Below are 16,357 nucleotides of genomic sequence, written 5' to 3'. Positions count from 1 at the left end.
ACTTGTACAGACATGTTATATATTTCAGAAAATGAATATTGCTGTTATGCATTGTTCATGAGCTCCCCCTTGACATCTGGCCTCCTTCTGGAGGCGTTATGTGTTAAGGCATATAGTGATGTGATCAGGCATGGTGGAGTCATTCATCTCCAGTTACAGTGGGTAAGTCAGCTGTATAAACTGAGAGTAGAGAATGGGGTTTTTTTTGGCCTGGGGGCAGACTCCATTTTGGTGAAGCTCAGGGGCCTCATTCCAGCAGTGGGCAGAGCCAGAGTCACAGGTGGGTAGGGCTGAAAAATTCAATCTCCCATTGCTGAATTCCTCTGTTAGTAATTTATAATTGGAACCTGATCTATTTGGAAGCATGAACATCATGTCTGTCCACAAGGAACTAGGGTAAGCCTCTGCATGACCACTCAGAAGTAAGCAGGATGAGCTGCTGCAGGGCAAAGTTCAGAGAAAGCAGGGCTGAATCACTCAGCAGCTTCGTTCTTACCTCAGATCAGCAGCTGATCAGACATTAATGTCTTACTCTGTAAAGATTTGCCAAGTGTGTATTTCTGTTCAGAATGAGAGCTTTATTCAGTGGCAGAGAGGGCAGGGCAGGGAAAGGAACTGCTGGGCTGGATGGGAAACCATGGGTCAGATGTTCCCTATTTCTATTCTAAATCTAATGGAATCCATTGAGTGCTACCTGAGTATGGTTTAAAAATACACGCAGTTGCAAGTTGCATTTCTGAGGCTTTGGGGCTTTTGAGAGAAACATTTCCCAGGGAGAGACACTTACCATGAAAGATAGAAGATGGCAGTGGGTTGTAGTCTTTCTTTACGCTTGTTTTTGTTTTTAAAGCTGCATTGTTGCTTCAAGTAGCAGTGGAGCTGCATTCATCAGCAGCCCAGCAGAAGTCCTTCCTAGCAACAGGAACAAGGCTACTGTGGGATGGAGTGTTGCTCCCAGGAAGCTTCTTGGATGGGAGGAGAAAGATGGGGCAGCCCCTGCCCCAGTGAGGAAGGCTGTGTGCTGCCAATGGAAGCGGTGGCAGAACCTTTTCACCAGTAAGAGCAACAAAGTGCCCCCCCGGGGCCTCAGAGCTATTATGGCAAGCCCCTTCCCCAAATATGAGCGAGCCCCTGAAGATCACTAGGGACATTTTTATTCCTCAGTTGGCACCTGAGCATGCGCCCCCCAACTAGGAGTGGCTACCTTACATGGGATATCACAAGGCTCAGTTTAAGGTTGCAGGCCATTTCACTGCACTTTTAATAGAAACCGCCCTGGAAGTTTTTTACTAATACTGTTATTAAGTGCAAATTATTGTGCAAATGGTGCTTTGAGAAAAGACATTGAGAGACTGAAAAAATGCTTCCTTATTGCTACCTGGCAATAATAACTTGCATAGTTCATGCTCAGACTGTTCTTGTGGCATCATCAGAAATAATCTCATTCACTATTTCCATTCTTAGCCAACTGCAGCAATCAAAAGGAGCTCATTCAATGCTACATGGCTGTAATTAAAAATTGTATCAATCATATATCTTGGGTGTTCAGTTTATTTCTTTGCTCTCTTTTTCATTTAATGTTGTTGTTTTGTCTGGCAAAGCTATTGTGTTTTCCACTGAATCAGTTGCTGTTCAAAAAATAGCCCAGTATCTATCAGATAATACCTTTTGTTGGGTTTTTAAAATCATTTTTAATATTATACTTGTTATATGTGTTTCTTTGCTGATCTCCTTGGAAAAGCCTTGGTCTTCTATGGTGCCCAATAAATATTTTAAATAAATAAAATAAATACACTGCCCTTGCTTTTCTGAGTTCAAAAAGTAAAGGGGGTTACTGCCACTTACATGGAAAATATTTAAATTAGCCTTCCTCATCCCTTCCCACTCCCAGATATTTTAGGCTACAACTTCCTTCCCCACCGACTGTTAGTCATGCTGTCTGAGGCTGATGGGAATTGTAGTCTAAAACATTTGAAGGACACCAGGTTGCCTAAGTACAATCCTGTGGAGAAATCCCCAGTGCTGTATGTCAATCATCTGTAGTGTATATGGTTGTAGTTGTAGTCTAAGACAGTTTTACTAGATAAACCCATGTTTTCTGAAGGCTGAAATAGTTCCATTGGAGGGACTTACTCTCGCTCTCTCGTACCTGAAATCTAATGAGAAAGTACCTAGAACTAATGAGAAAGTTTGAATGCCTCTGAGGCTCCAGAAGCTCAGGAGGAAACTGGTATAGTAAAATATTTTGATTTTTTAAAACCAACATCAGTAATAGGTCCATTAGAATAGCGGGGGGGGGGGGATGTGCACGACTTGTCAGGATCACCATTTTAACTGCACCTGATCACTTGTAATGTATCTTCATTTCTTACTCTGGTTTTGATGTTTTTCTTGGGTACAGTCTTGCCCCTCCAGGAAAGGTGAACAGGTGCATGTGGAATCTGAGTTGAATGACAGAATTGAACTGATGACCTTACAATGTTAACTTGCTATGCCCTCCTTTGCAAACCAGCATTCCAATGCAAATATTTTTATTTTTCCAGTACCAGAGCAATGCATGAATCTTTATTCACTCCGTCTAGAAATCTTTATTCACTCCGTCTACTTCATATCTGCATACCACATTCAGCAGTCAGAATATTTTGCCACCTTACAGCTATGAAGTAGATGGACATTAGTATTATTTCAGGGGGCTGATGCTCAGGAAGGAGATATTTATACCAGTGTAGATCACAACTGATCCTGAGCCACTGCCAAACTACTGAATAATGTGGTTTCTTGGTTATCCACTTCCAAATATTACCAGGTTCTATTATTTGTTTTAGATGTATTGTGATCTAATCTTGGGCACTAGGTGGCAGTATTGATACATTTATGGGATATTAAACCGTTTGAAGACACCCCCATGTGACAAGATGATTTAGCACTAATTAACAACTGGCTGCCCTGAGGAAATGTTCAGTCTACAACACACACACACACACACACACAATATTGAGAGAGAGAGAGAGAATGAATATGAATACTTTCAGTGTTCTGACATGTTGCCTTTTCCTCTCAGATGGTATTTGTAAGGCATGATGGGAGAGTGAGCAGTATTCAAGCTTACTATGGCTCTCAATATACCACGATGCTTACCTTGTCTGCTCCAGACCCCATGAGCAGGAAATAAGCACATTTTCCAGCAGCAAGAATATGCACTTCTCCAAGCACTACTTAATTGCACACTTTCCCCATAAGCTGAATGGAAGAGATACATTTTTGAGGGGGAAATGTGCATTTCTAGAAATGTGCACTTGTAAACACAAGCTCGGGAAATTATGAACATTTCCTGAGAACTAAGCTTCAGTTCATATAATTGAAGGACAGGAATAAAATTCTTGTATCTCCCTATTTGCAATTAATTGACATACTTGCATAATATATCTATTAGACAGGTGTGCGCATGTGTGCATACCCCTGTCTGTGCTAGAAATTCAAAAGATGGACATAATTGCTTTCTCGTGTAAATCCATAGACTTGGAGCCAGAATGTTATATCTGAACATGGTCAGAGAGAGAACCAGGCTCACTGATTATTCCTGTATAATATCCAATGACTGGTCTGGGAAAATAGGACAGGCTATGGCAAGGTACAATTCAACTGGAAAAATGAGCAAAACCACTTTGTTAAAAAAAAACATTAGACACTATAGTCTTCTGGCTATTGGACAGGATGAAATGTATTTAAGAACCAATTAATAAATAAAATTAGAACTATTAGAACTTCAGCTTAACCTTTGTTCAGAATGAAAGATTTCAGTGTCTCTGTTACCTCTGAATCATAAAAACCAAACAAACTGCACAGCCTTGGGTATCCCAAAAGTGAGGTCAGGTCTGGGGGAAACTAGAAATAGTGTATAGGTGCTTGGCAAAAATGATGTAGCATGCCCAGCATAAGGTGCTGAATGGCCCCAATTGCTGCACTGTGGCAATGTTGAAGCGTGAACTCAGTGGGACAGGAGAGGTACATGTGCTTCCCTTCCTGCATGTGCAGTTGGGTTAACGTATTGGCAGCAGTGTTGTAGCGGTCAGGTACTGAAGACCTTCCAGTATAGCTTGTTTCAGTCCCCTCTTTCAGCAGACTCCTTGTACCGCATCCCGGCATGGGGTGGCAAACTGCCCTCGTTTTCAGGACTTGCCAGAGCCCTGTCCACTGTCTGGAGGGCTGTTCTGTCCTGTTGCAGTGAATAGAGAAAACTCTTAAGAACTGTCTCCTGGGGGCATCTGCACAGCCGGTTCAGCTGGTCCGTTTTCCACACTGGTGAGATAAGAACATGAGAAAAGCCATGCTGTATCAGCCCAAAGGTCCATTCTAGTTCAGCACTCTGTACACATGGTGGCAAACCAGCCACCCACAGGATTCCTTGAGCAGAACTGGTGCAAGAGCTCTGCCTGCCCAAGCTCCTTGGCACTTGGTGTACACGAGTATGTCATCTCTGGTAAAGGTGGTAGCACATCGCCAGCAAGGCTAGTAGCCACTGAGAGCCTCCTCCCTCTTGAATCTGCCCGGTCACTTTTTGAAGCCACGCAGATTGGTGGCATCACTGTTTCCCGTTTCAGTGAATTCCGTAATGCACATTACCCACAAGCATTTCCTCGGTACAACATGCATGCAAAATGTACTATATTTCTGCTTAAATTATAGTAATTATTTCTCATTTAGTATTTATATTTCAAAGTGTGTGTCCTCTGTTGTCCACTCTTTTGTTGATGCATTGTCCTTTTTAGTGATTCATGAATGTTCTCATTTCCCCACTGTCATAGCTTATCTGCATAGTTAAGGCTTGTGCTTTTGTTGCTGCTTAATGTTTACTTTTTGGGTGTAACATAAAATCTTAATTGGAAGGACCAATGATCACCTGCCCTTTGTTTTAGATAGATTCTGGAGAAAATTTCCCAGGAAACCTGTAGCTTCAACAAATTGTGCTACATGTTGCTTATGCAACTGCAGTGCAGCTTCCATTGGCAGTAGTATTGCATTGGATAGTGCCCTAAGACCGCAATACTGTACATCCCTGCATGTGAGCAAGTCTCACTGAAGTCAGTGTGCATGCATCTGAGTAGTCCTCTATAGGGCATTTGTATTTTTGAGTACAAGGTAATCTTGTGCATGTTTCCCTGGGAGTAATCTCCACTAAACAGATTTAATCTTAGTTCTTAGTAAGCATACATAGGATGTTCTGTCAATTTAATAAATATATCCAATAGAACACTGTTATATCCTATGTTGTTAAGGCAGAAAATCAGATTAGATTTTCTGAGGAAGTAAGTATTGGATATATTTCAATATTGTTTCCTATGAATAAAGGGATTTTTCATGGTTTCGACATTTCTGGAAAGGCTACATCCACTGTGAGTGGACTCCTATGTGGCTGCAGTGGTGTTTTTCACACAGATCTCAAGCGAAAGTTTCATACCAGCAGCATACAAGCTAGAAGCACTTGGCAAAGGTGCATGTCAGATGCAACAACTGACAAATACCTCCTCCTTTCTACACTGTAAACGCTAGTACCTTCATGTCACATTATTTGTTATGATGCTTGGAACTTGCCCTTTTGCTCTTACAAGAAACTCAAGAGGCTTGCATGGGTTGCTCTCCATTGAATCATCAGAGCAACCCCATGAGTTAGGTTAGACTTGAGATTCCCTTAATGCTTCTGGAACATTGGCACTTCTATGTCTCTAAGGAATGTAAGAAATGTTCTGGAGGCCCTGGAAGTAAGTTTCCCGAAGCCTGACTAAAGCCTCCTGTGATTTGCTGTTGCCAAAGGGAATGAGGCCTGTTGCCCAAAAGCAAATAGGAAACTTATTTTTCTTCCTTCAAACTTCAGAAAGCAAAAGACTGCCTTGCTTTTCTGCACTGCCTGAGCGGTATGCAGGTAAAATGAACACAGCGAGGCCAAAGTTCAGATGTAAAGTGAAAATGTCAGTCTTTTCTGGGAGCACTCTCCACCCCACAAATCTTTGTGCGCAAACCTGTGAAAAAAGAATTCCCTGCACAACTAGCCTCACAACAGACCTTCGGAATGACATTAGCTTTTATACCACTACAATGTGATACTCTCTTTTTTTGTTCCTGTGCAGTGAAATATTCCCTTGTAGCTCAAATTCAAATCTGAAAGACATCAAAGTACAATATAAAACAAAATGGAAGGCACCGCAAGTGTCTGGGAGAAAATAGAGAGAGGTACATTACTTTGTAGCTTCCCTTCTCATGCCAAAATTGCAACGCCACAGAAGTCAGGAAGCCACAGTGGGTGCCTTGGATCCCCTTGGTAGGTTAGATTGTTTTCATCTGTAGTATTTCTAAAGTCTTTTTCCTCCAGTATTAAGGAATAATATATTTTTTTAAAAACACTGCCCTTAATATAAGGACGTGTGTTATGAAGCATGAAGTTCTATAAATATTTATGCCATACTACAAAAAAAAAGATGACAGTTCTTATTTTCTCAGCCATATTGGGGTCATTTTGTTGTGTTTGACCATGGGATTGAAGAGTGCACATGCGTTTCTACCTTTCTGGAATGACATTTGGATACTGGCACATTTCTCTCTCCTTGTACTTTTGATGAGTTTCTGAATTGACTTCATTTCACAGTCACTTTCAAACTTGCAGCAGGGTTTCTAAAGTAGCAAATAAGCTCCAAGACCTTGTTGGCCACAACACGATACTGGCCTCCAAGGTGGGGTTTCTGAAACATTAAGGCTGCAAACAAGCCTATGAAAAATGGCAATGAGTCCTTGGGCGACTTGCTTCCAAATGTGCGCTGCCAGTACAATTGATACTTGGTTCTTGTGCTATGAGATGTGCTAGAATTCCCATGGTGGGGCTGTAGCTCAGTGGTAAAACCATGAAGGTACCAGGCCCTGTTCCTGGTATCTCCAGGCAGGACTAGAAAACAGTCTTGAAATCCTGGGAAGATACTGCCTGTCAAGGTGGGCAGTCATGGACAAACAGACTAAATGGACCAGCAATCTGGTTCAGTAGATCACAGATGTCTGTGTTTCACCATGTTTACTGCAGCAGTTTTGATTTAGGACTGCATTTGCAAAATGAAATAAAAAAAGTGGCAGTACAGAGCCTTCTGCTTTATTTAAAGTGTAGGTGGGCAGGCAGGCTTGTCAGATCTACTTTTTGATTTGGGGTTCTTTTCTTAGAATTCGAATACCTTTCTCAGATACCTTTACTTTTTACCTGTTTTATATTATACATTTGTAAACTTTTATAGTGCATATTTTGTTGTATCCTATGGTTGGGCAGCATAGAAATGGCATGTATAGAAATAATAAAAGCATCAAACAGAAGCCAGGTACATAGTCCTCAGAATAAAAGAGCAGGATATCTTTGGGCATACTCAGAGTGTTAAAGGATGTGCTGCATTAAATGTGTAATGAGTAGATGAACCTTACCTTTTTCGTTCAAGAAAATACATGGTCTTGATCTGAACTAGAACCAGCTTGTCCAAGTAGGGGAGATTTAAGGCTTCCCACCCAACTCCCCTCCCCCCCACCAAGTTTGCCTCCCCAAATGCTTCATAAGAGTTCAAAGACCAGGAAACCCTTCCTTGGCATCAGTGTAGTTTTTCTTTTTAGCATGTGTATGTGAGGGAGGGTGAGTTTAGGTGGGGGAAGTGGCTGATCCTGATTTGGGCTGGAGGCCCCTGCCCTTTCTCAAGAGAAAAATGATGATCTACATGCTACATATTTAATGTAGTGTGGATTTTATCTGTGGACTTATGCATTTGCTTTCAGTACTAGAAATGGCCAGAGCTCATGGTTCTTTCTCACACACGAAAATGTTATTTCAGGAGTTATTTCTTTAATAATATTCTGGCTAATAATTCTGACTAATTTAGGTTGGGAAAAATCATGTGGTTATTATTGCATGCTTGAGAATAAGAACTGATTACCAGTCTCCCAGAATATACTTGTAGCTTCCAATCTGCCTTCTTCTTGCCCCTGGTTTAAGGTGTATGCACAGACAGGAGTGGGAGAGGAAGCCCCATGGGAGAGGAGTTAGGGTTCTCTAGCAGTTGCCATTAGAGGAGCCTGTCACCTATTACCAAAAGAGAAGAAATGTATCACAACACTTTTTGTATTAGAGTGTTGTGTGGATCACTACTTATGCTTGCAGCAGGCTTCCCTTTCCCTTAAAGTTGTGTGTGTGGCTATACTACTCCCATGTGGTCCTAAACACAAAGACTTCAAGTTGATAAATCAAAATTAACAGAATATGTCTTTCTTGATGAACTTAGGTCCCATTGGGTAGTACTTTATTGTGCCCATGTACCTGTGGGAGTTGCTCCCACAATGGGGCTTTTGTGCTTTTCATGATAATGCAAAACAAGCTGAAGGGCACAACCCTATGGCTTTTCAACATAGTCTTGCAGGGCAGCAAGATTTTTTGGAGTCCCAACACTGCAGCCATCAGAACTTGGTGCTTGGAGTTACTGTGTTGGTTTGCAGCTACCTGCCTCTGCAAGAGTAGAAAGGTACCCAAGAGGGAGAGAAGAGGGGCAAGGCAGGGAGGACATGAGACTGGGCTTCTCTTTTGTTGATTCCAATAGAAACCTGAGCATTCCTTCTTCCCTCATCCTGGTGCTTTATCTAGATGGGGGTCGGCAACCTTTAACACTCAAGGAGCCATTTGGACCCGTTTCCCACAGAAAAGAAAACACCGGGAGCCGCATAACCCTTTTGACATCTAAAATGAAGATAACACTGCATATATCATTTTTTACCTTTATGTTATGTATAAAAAATCTATAGTGTGTTGCATTTGTGAAATCAATGAACTGCTACAGAGAGAACAAATTTTTATTTCTGCATGCAACAAAAACATTTTGAACTCCTAAAAAAACCAAGGAAGTAGATCTATATCTTCATTAAGATTTAGCTGCAGCTCTTGTTCAGTCACTAAAAAGTGTTATTTTTAATCTTACATTATAAACTTGTAGGACTCCTTTCATATATTTTGAATAGGAGAACAGCTTTCTGCAGAGTCAGAGTCAGTGCTAAAGGGCTGCATGCATTAAACAGCAAACCCCATAAGTTCGTCAGCAGTAAAAGCAAATGAATCTACCCACGTACCATTAAACTTTTGGGTTTTCTTCTGAAACTTTGCTTCAGTTTATCCATGGTTGGCCTACGGGTGGGGGTTGGGGAGCTGTGCTGGAGATAAAGGTATGTTTAGTGACTGATTAGCAGATAAACAGTCAAGTGCTGTGCATTGTGACAGGTCCCAAGCGCAGCTTTTAATGTTCAGATGAAGGAGAGTACATTTGGACAAAGAATCTTTTCAGCAGTGTTTGAGTAACTTGAGAGCCTGCAGGAAGCTTGTTGCACTCTTTCCCTGCACAATAGCAGAGGAATGTAGCAATTTACTTAACCAGGCTGGGTCGCAGATTGGTGGCTGTGCCGGCGTGTGTTTTGAGCGTCAGAGCCGCAGCAGAGGGATTCAAGAGCCATGTGTGGCTCCAGAGCCAAGGGTTGCCGACCCCTGATCTAGATGGAGGAAACGACTGGTTAAAATGCTGGGTGTGACCACGGCTGTGTCTTCCTCCTGTCCTTGGCTGCTCATAAGTCTCCAAGTTTTCAGGGTAACGTGCGTCTACCGTAGAGAGAGGTGGTTGGACTGAGCTATTAATGCTTGATTCTAGATTGGGGCAGGTCAGTGGAAATTGCAGAATGGAGCTAGGCTGACCTGTGCTGATGTGGAAAAAAGTCTTTCTGCTTGTTTCAGGGGTTATTTTTAAAAGTGTGAAAGCCCTGTTGTGCAAGTGGTGGCTCTTATAGGTACAGCAGAGCCTGTAGAGGAGGAGCAGCCTCTTTGGATAATACCCATGAGTTTCATTAGGCCTACTCTAAGCATGACTATGTCTGAATCCCATCCACTGCAAAACAGATTAGATATACTTCCTGTTACAGGAGTCTTCTGGGCAACTGTGCAGTACTAGGTGCCATTTAGAGAAGTCCCTTGACCATTTAGGACGGGGTCCCCAAACCTTTTCTAAAGGGGGCCTGTTGACAGGTGCCAGCGGTGGGCGTGGGCCACCAAGGCGGTGCCGGCGGGGGTCCTGGGCTGGTGAGGGGGTGGGGTACGTGCACACATGAGGTGGGGACGGAGGGGGCGTGTGGTGCGAGGCACCCGCTTGCTTGCGAGGAGATCGTTTTCTCCTAGTGAGTCCAAAACAACCTCCCTGCGAGCAAGCTGCCACCGGGTGGCTTGCTCACAAAGAGATCATTTTTTCCGATCGAGTCCAAAATGATCTCCCCGCAAGCTGCCACTGGGCGTGCACACAGCAAGGCGGCGGCTTGCTCATGAGGAGAGCATTTCCTCCAAGCCAGTCCAAAACGACCTCCTTGTGAGCAAGCTGCGTGCCTGCGTGTGCCTGCACACACACCTGGTGAGTGCAAAACCTTCAGGGCGTGCCGGTTAAATGGGCATGGCAGGCCGGATTCGGCCCCAGCCTAAGTGGCCTTTTGATATAGGGTCCTAGTCTTTATTGTTAATAATATTTATTCTTAATCTATATAAGGATTTGTTGCAGTTGGCCAGGATGATTTCAATAAAAAATAGTTCTGGTTTTATTCTGCATTGGTGTATGATTAGTTTATTCTGCATTGCATCTAGTTTGCATCACTAACTTAGAGTTTCTGTTAGAGTTGCATTTTGTGCACTCTCATGTTTTCAGTACTTCGCTCTGCCTGCTTTTGGTCACTAGATGGCATTGGCTGCCTACCTTATTTTTAAAGGAGAACTCTGTGGACATGACGTCTGTATTTTCCAAGTACATCCTAATGTTGGAAGAGTCCATACTTTGAGCCTTACTTAAAGAAGAGAAAGAAAGAGGAAGGAAGGAACAACAAACAAATTACTTCAAATCAATATTTGCTTTATGAGTGGAAGGCCTAGCAAACTGCTGCAAACAGTCATGGCTGTTCAGAGAGATATATATTACACCCTGTTTCCCTAAAGACTCACTGTCTATAGGAACTGCATATGGAAGAATGCTGAGCTCTATGAGCTTCTTACTCAAGTCTGTGTTTCTTTTTCAGGTTGCTTGTCTAATACGGGTTCCCTCTGAAGTTGTGAAACAGAGAGCACAAGTCTGTCCCTCTTCCAGTACCTTTCGGGTACTTTCGAACACGATCTATGAAGAGGTACGAACTGAAACCACATCCTCTTTCCCTGTGCCCTCATCCTCCGTTTGTTTCCCTTTATTGAAGTTTAGTTTGCAGGCTCTTCAAGACCTCAAAGGCCTGCTGAGCTCTGTAAACTGAGGAGCATGTTGAGGCCATTATCTCGGTAAACAATTGCTTTTAGGTAAGGAAAAATTAACCTGTTGAGGTGGCCCCAATATTTTCTGAATTATTCATGATTCTCAATCTTAAAACTCTTCATTGGTTTATTCATGTGTAGAAATCCTACCTTGCCATTTTAAGCCTATATAATGCTTCTGAATTGTTTCTTTGGTTTCTATTTGCTGCCTCTTATGTTGGTGGTATGATACTGTTTTATTGTATGTTGGCCGGAATGGATGAAGCATGCATAAAAATGTTTCACATCAGAGTGTCCAACCTATTTCAGCCCAAACTGTGAATTCAGTTTCAGGCAAGCTCTTGGAAGACTGATTAAAATGGTGGGCAGAGCCAAAATGTCCAAAGTTTCACCATGTTTTAGTGTAAAGCTATTACTGCCAATAACTAAGTCATAGGAATGGTGTTTTGACCTTTTTGAATGGTGAAAGACTTCTCAATAGCTAGGAAAGCACAAAACATTTGGAGTCAGTGGGAGGCCTTTGGGAATTTCATTCATTCATTCATTCATTCATTCATTCATTCATTCATTCATTCATATAGTTCAAAATCATGTAATGCAAGTAGATAAGCAGGTGCCACCTTAGTGGGAAGGTAACAGCGTTCCATGACATCATGTTGGCCACATGACCATAGGATCATCTTCAGACAGCACTGGTTCATGGCCTTAGAAATGGAGATGAGCACTGCCCCCTATTAGCTATGGGCTCAGTGGAGTAAAATCCACAGGGACTGCTTTTTTAATCTATTTTTATACCATCCATTAGCCGAAGCTCTCTGGCCAATTCTCAGAAGTAAAAAAAATGACACAAGCAAAAGAGGCATAAGACAATAAAACTGCAGCAATTGTAACTGAATCAGCACAGAGGAATAGCAGCAGTACAGGATAAAATGCAATATTTTTAAAAATCTAAATTTTAACGGTTAAGTGTTAAAATACTGAGTGAATAAAAAGGTTTTCATCTGGTGCTGGAAGAAATAGAGAGTAGGCGCCAGGCATACCTCTTTGGGGAGCTCATTTCAAAGCAGGGGTGCCACAACTGAAAAGACCCTTCTCCTGGTACCCACCCTTGTTACTTCCTTTGGAGGAATCTCTCAGAATCCTTTGTACAACCAAAATTGTAATGGAGAGTTCTCAATGGGAAGAGTTTTAGCATCTTACTGTCTGGCACAAACAACAATTTAACATTACAAATTGCTTCCAGAGTTTGCTTGTTTCCCCTGTTCCTAGTTCATACCCTTTTCTTTCTGTGATGTATCTTTTAGATTGTAAACCTATGGCTGGATTGTATGTAAGCCACTGCATGAGCCTTTTTGGCTTGGAAGCAGGGTAAAAATGGATCAAGTAAATAAAAATAATAAACAAGGAAATCAGTCTTTAGTTGAGGCTCCCTTAATGAGTGACAATATTACTGCATATAAGAAGTCCGCTTAAGCATAGGGAAATGAAGCGCTATATCTTAATTTGATGCAATTCTTTACAGTCATAGTTGTCCAATTGCTTCAATGGATGGCCAAATATTCCTTGTGTTGTTTGTAGTAGAATTCCTAAGAGGAGTGGAAGCATATGACTTTTGGAAAATTGTCATGGACAGTGTTGGCCAGGGATCTATTCTGGGTGTTTTGGAAAAAGGGGACTACAGGATAACTAGTTTGGCCTATCAGAACCCTCAAATGTGCACTGATATACCACAGTATCATATGATCCTGTATGATATGTAAGTACTTCCTGACAGTTAGGACCCCGAGGGTGTGGAATGGGCTTTCACAGGAGGTGATTGAGGCCCCATCAGGAGGGAGTTCAAGGATAGGCTAGACGTGTACATGGTGGGCATGTTGTGAGTGGAGCCGGCTGAAGCTGGGGGTCAGACTAGATGGTCCGGGAGGTCCCTTCTGACTTGCTCTGTTTCTATGTTTCTATGACTAGGGCTAGTCCTTCCTCTTGGCTTGCTGGTATTCCCTGCTTCAAACTTGCCTTTTCTTCTGCCTTAACAAAGGCAACTTTGACTTGGCTTATTGGAGATTCCTTTGGCTAATTTAGCAGGACTGACAATATGGAATATATTTATTTATTAAATATTAATTTGTACTATTTCTATAGCACTTAGCATTTTAAAAATCCCTCAGCAGGGATTTAATATAAATATTAAAATTACATCTAAAATGCAATTTTAGAACAATATGATGACAACTATACATATTAATACGGAGCAGTCAGGAGCAATAAAATGGAACAATTGATTTGATTGCAAGCCAGGAGGAAAGCCTTGGGGAACAAGTGTGTGTAAAGGAGGTGATTAAAGGATGGCAAATTTTCTTCCTCCTTTGAAGGAGTTTTTTCTGTAAGGTGGTCACTGCTACCAAGAAGGACTGCTATGAAGTTAGTACATGGTGGCATTCTGATAATTATGGAATGATCTTAAGGTTTGGTTGGGGAAGGTGGTGTGTTAGATAACCTTGTTCTAAGATGATTAGGATTTTGGCTGACAATAACATGACCTTGAATGTAACTTGGTAGCAAATAGACAGCCAGTGCCATTCATTTAGTAGAGATCTTGTGTGAGCACAGCTGGGTGTCCCAGTAAGTACTCTGGCTGTTGCATTGTGGACTAACTGCAGCTTTTGAACCAAGGCCTAAGGGCTGCTCCAAGTAGAGTGCATGGAGGAATCATACTTGACAATAAAGATACTGTTGTAAGAAAACCAGCGGACAAGATCTGTAGAATGCACACAAATGCATTTTAGCTATTCTGCCCATTTTTGAAAGCAACGAATGCATTAAATTTTGGGTTCCCATCAGCCTTGGAAATCCTGCTACTTTCCTTATGTCCATTTGGATTAGCTGCTCGTTCTAAATGCTTGGTAAGAATAAATTCATACATTTATATATTTTCTTCTTCTTGCTTAATAATGTGACAGATTATCCCTTTGATGTGCAGCTGTAACTGATTAGTTTAGTAGCTGTTATATACGTTTTGAAAGTTAAGATAAAGCTCTCCTATGCTGGTAAAGATTAGGAAGATAATATATAATGTGTTTATAAGCAATATTGTCAATTTTATGGGAGCCTGGGTATAAGACACAACAAAGCTGTTAGAATTCTTATGTAATTATCAGTAAGTTACCATCTTTACTAATGTAATTTCCAATAGCTGACACTTTCTCTTGTTGATTTGCAGGGTATTCTAGGACTCTACCGAGGTTATAAAAGCACAGTATTAAGAGAGGTAAAACACTTGTTTTAAATGTTCCAATCTTATTTTTAATGTGTGTCTTTGGAATTTCCTGAATTACTTCCTTCCAGACGTGTTATGATACTAATGCAAGTGCGTGAAAAGGATGGAGTTAGGAAACCTTCTCTTTTTTTCTCCCTCTCCCCTTTATCCAGTCAACCATGACAGAGCCCCTCTTGGAGGGAGGCAGGAAGGGCCCAGTCAATTTTATTCCTTCAGTTCCCCAAATGCAGTTCTCCCTTTTGTTTTGCCATATATAACTTATTTAAGGTACTGACTTTGTTGCTGCACTGGCTCTTTTTTATCCCTGGCTACAGAGATGAGTGCTTGGTTTGAGTCACAAGTGAGGAGACCAGTAGAACAAGAGATTGCAGAAGGACCAGAAGAAGCCTCTGCAGTTGCTTTCGTTTGACGCAGAGAAGCTTCCCTGGCCCTGTTTGGCCTGAACCTGCCTTTAAGAGAGGGCTCCTGCTAACACCTGTTGCCCCTCCACGCTTCTGTGGTGCACTGCCTCTGCTTTCACCTTGAGGCAGGGCACAGTTCGCATAAACATGCTTTGTCAGTTAGGGTGGTACAACAAACTGCATTCAAGCCAAGGAGGAAGCAAGTGCTTCTCATGGCTGTGTCAGTGGAAGAGAGGGGGATGGGAAATGAATGAGGCCAAGTCTTGTTTTGTGCTAAACTATGATGCGGTGCCCATGTTCACCAACGTGCCTGCAAACATCTCTCTGGGCATCCATCAGGTTCCCTGCCCCTCCTGTATTTTATTATTTTTTTAAATCTTTGCTGGGCTGTTGGCATGCTGCAAAGCAAAATGCTGCCCTTCAGTGCCATATTTATTTGGGTTCCAAAGAGCATTTCTATGTGTTGGAGCTGAGATTCCATCTCTGCCTTGTTTTTGGAAAAGACATTTTTCTTTTATCCTCAGCAGTTTGTCTTCTAGGAAATGAGTGTTTTATGACTGGCCATTTCCACAGTAGTAGCCATTTTATGACTGGGCAAGCCCTTTGAAGCAGCCATTTTCTGAGCACCATGGCTCACGCTAAGCATTTTGAAGCCCCCCCCCCCCCAAACCCAAAGGATTGGGGACCCTTTGCTTTAGCCTGAAATTTAGAAGCGGACTTTGTATCATATAGTATGGTTCAGGATTTCTGTCAAAATCTGGCAAAGTGTTCCCAAATGTAAGGGGAATAAGAAATAGATGCAATAAGAAACAAAATGCAGATGCGTATTGTAGCCTGGAAAACAGTTGGCTTGTGAAAACTTGGTTGTTCATCTGGGGAACTTTGAAAACTTTCATCTAACTAACTGATGCCAGGATGTAGAAGCAAAGTGAGTGTCACTCTAATGATCTATAAAAATACCATTTTTTCACTTTTCCTTTTCTCCCTTTTTGGGGAAATGGTTAAGAAGGCTATAGGGTGATGAAATTGAAAACTATAGTATGCCTGAAAAACAAAATTTAATATAAATATAAAATGTAATACAGTATTTAAAAAGCCAAACAAGCTGAGAAGTGCAAAGTTTATGGAGTTGTTTTAAAAAGTGGTTTGGCTATTGGGTATTCTAGAAGTATAATAACTAAAATCAAATAAACTAGCAGTTGTAAATACTTCCTCAAACTCATTTAATCCTTTAAAAATCTTTCTTCTGTGCATGTAGATCAGATGGTGATGGCCACCTTTGATTGAAATGAAATTACACAGGATTGTTTGTCCTGTGTAAATGCACTTATATAACAATAAGTGATTTCACTCTTAAAA

General features: G+C 41.6%; 1 protein-coding gene across 1 annotated transcript in view; it reads left to right on the top strand.

Annotated features, from left to right (window-relative positions):
• Positions 1-16,357, top strand: part of SLC25A26 (solute carrier family 25 member 26) — a 149,423-nt gene that overhangs the window by 18,626 nt on the left and 114,440 nt on the right. The window contains exons 4-5 of the mRNA XM_044451855.1: positions 11,101-11,205; positions 14,541-14,588. Of these exons, the coding sequence (XP_044307790.1) occupies positions 11,101-11,205; positions 14,541-14,588 (153 nt within the window). The remainder of the gene's footprint in view (positions 1-11,100; positions 11,206-14,540; positions 14,589-16,357) is intronic.

Source organism: Varanus komodoensis, unplaced genomic scaffold, assembly GCF_004798865.1.
Source record: "Varanus komodoensis strain SLA01 unplaced genomic scaffold, ASM479886v1 scaffold6_4, whole genome shotgun sequence".
Lineage (NCBI taxonomy): Eukaryota > Metazoa > Chordata > Lepidosauria > Squamata > Varanidae > Varanus > Varanus komodoensis.
The sequence above is the reverse complement of the archived record's forward strand: the minus strand, read 5'-3'. Positions and strand labels throughout refer to the sequence as shown.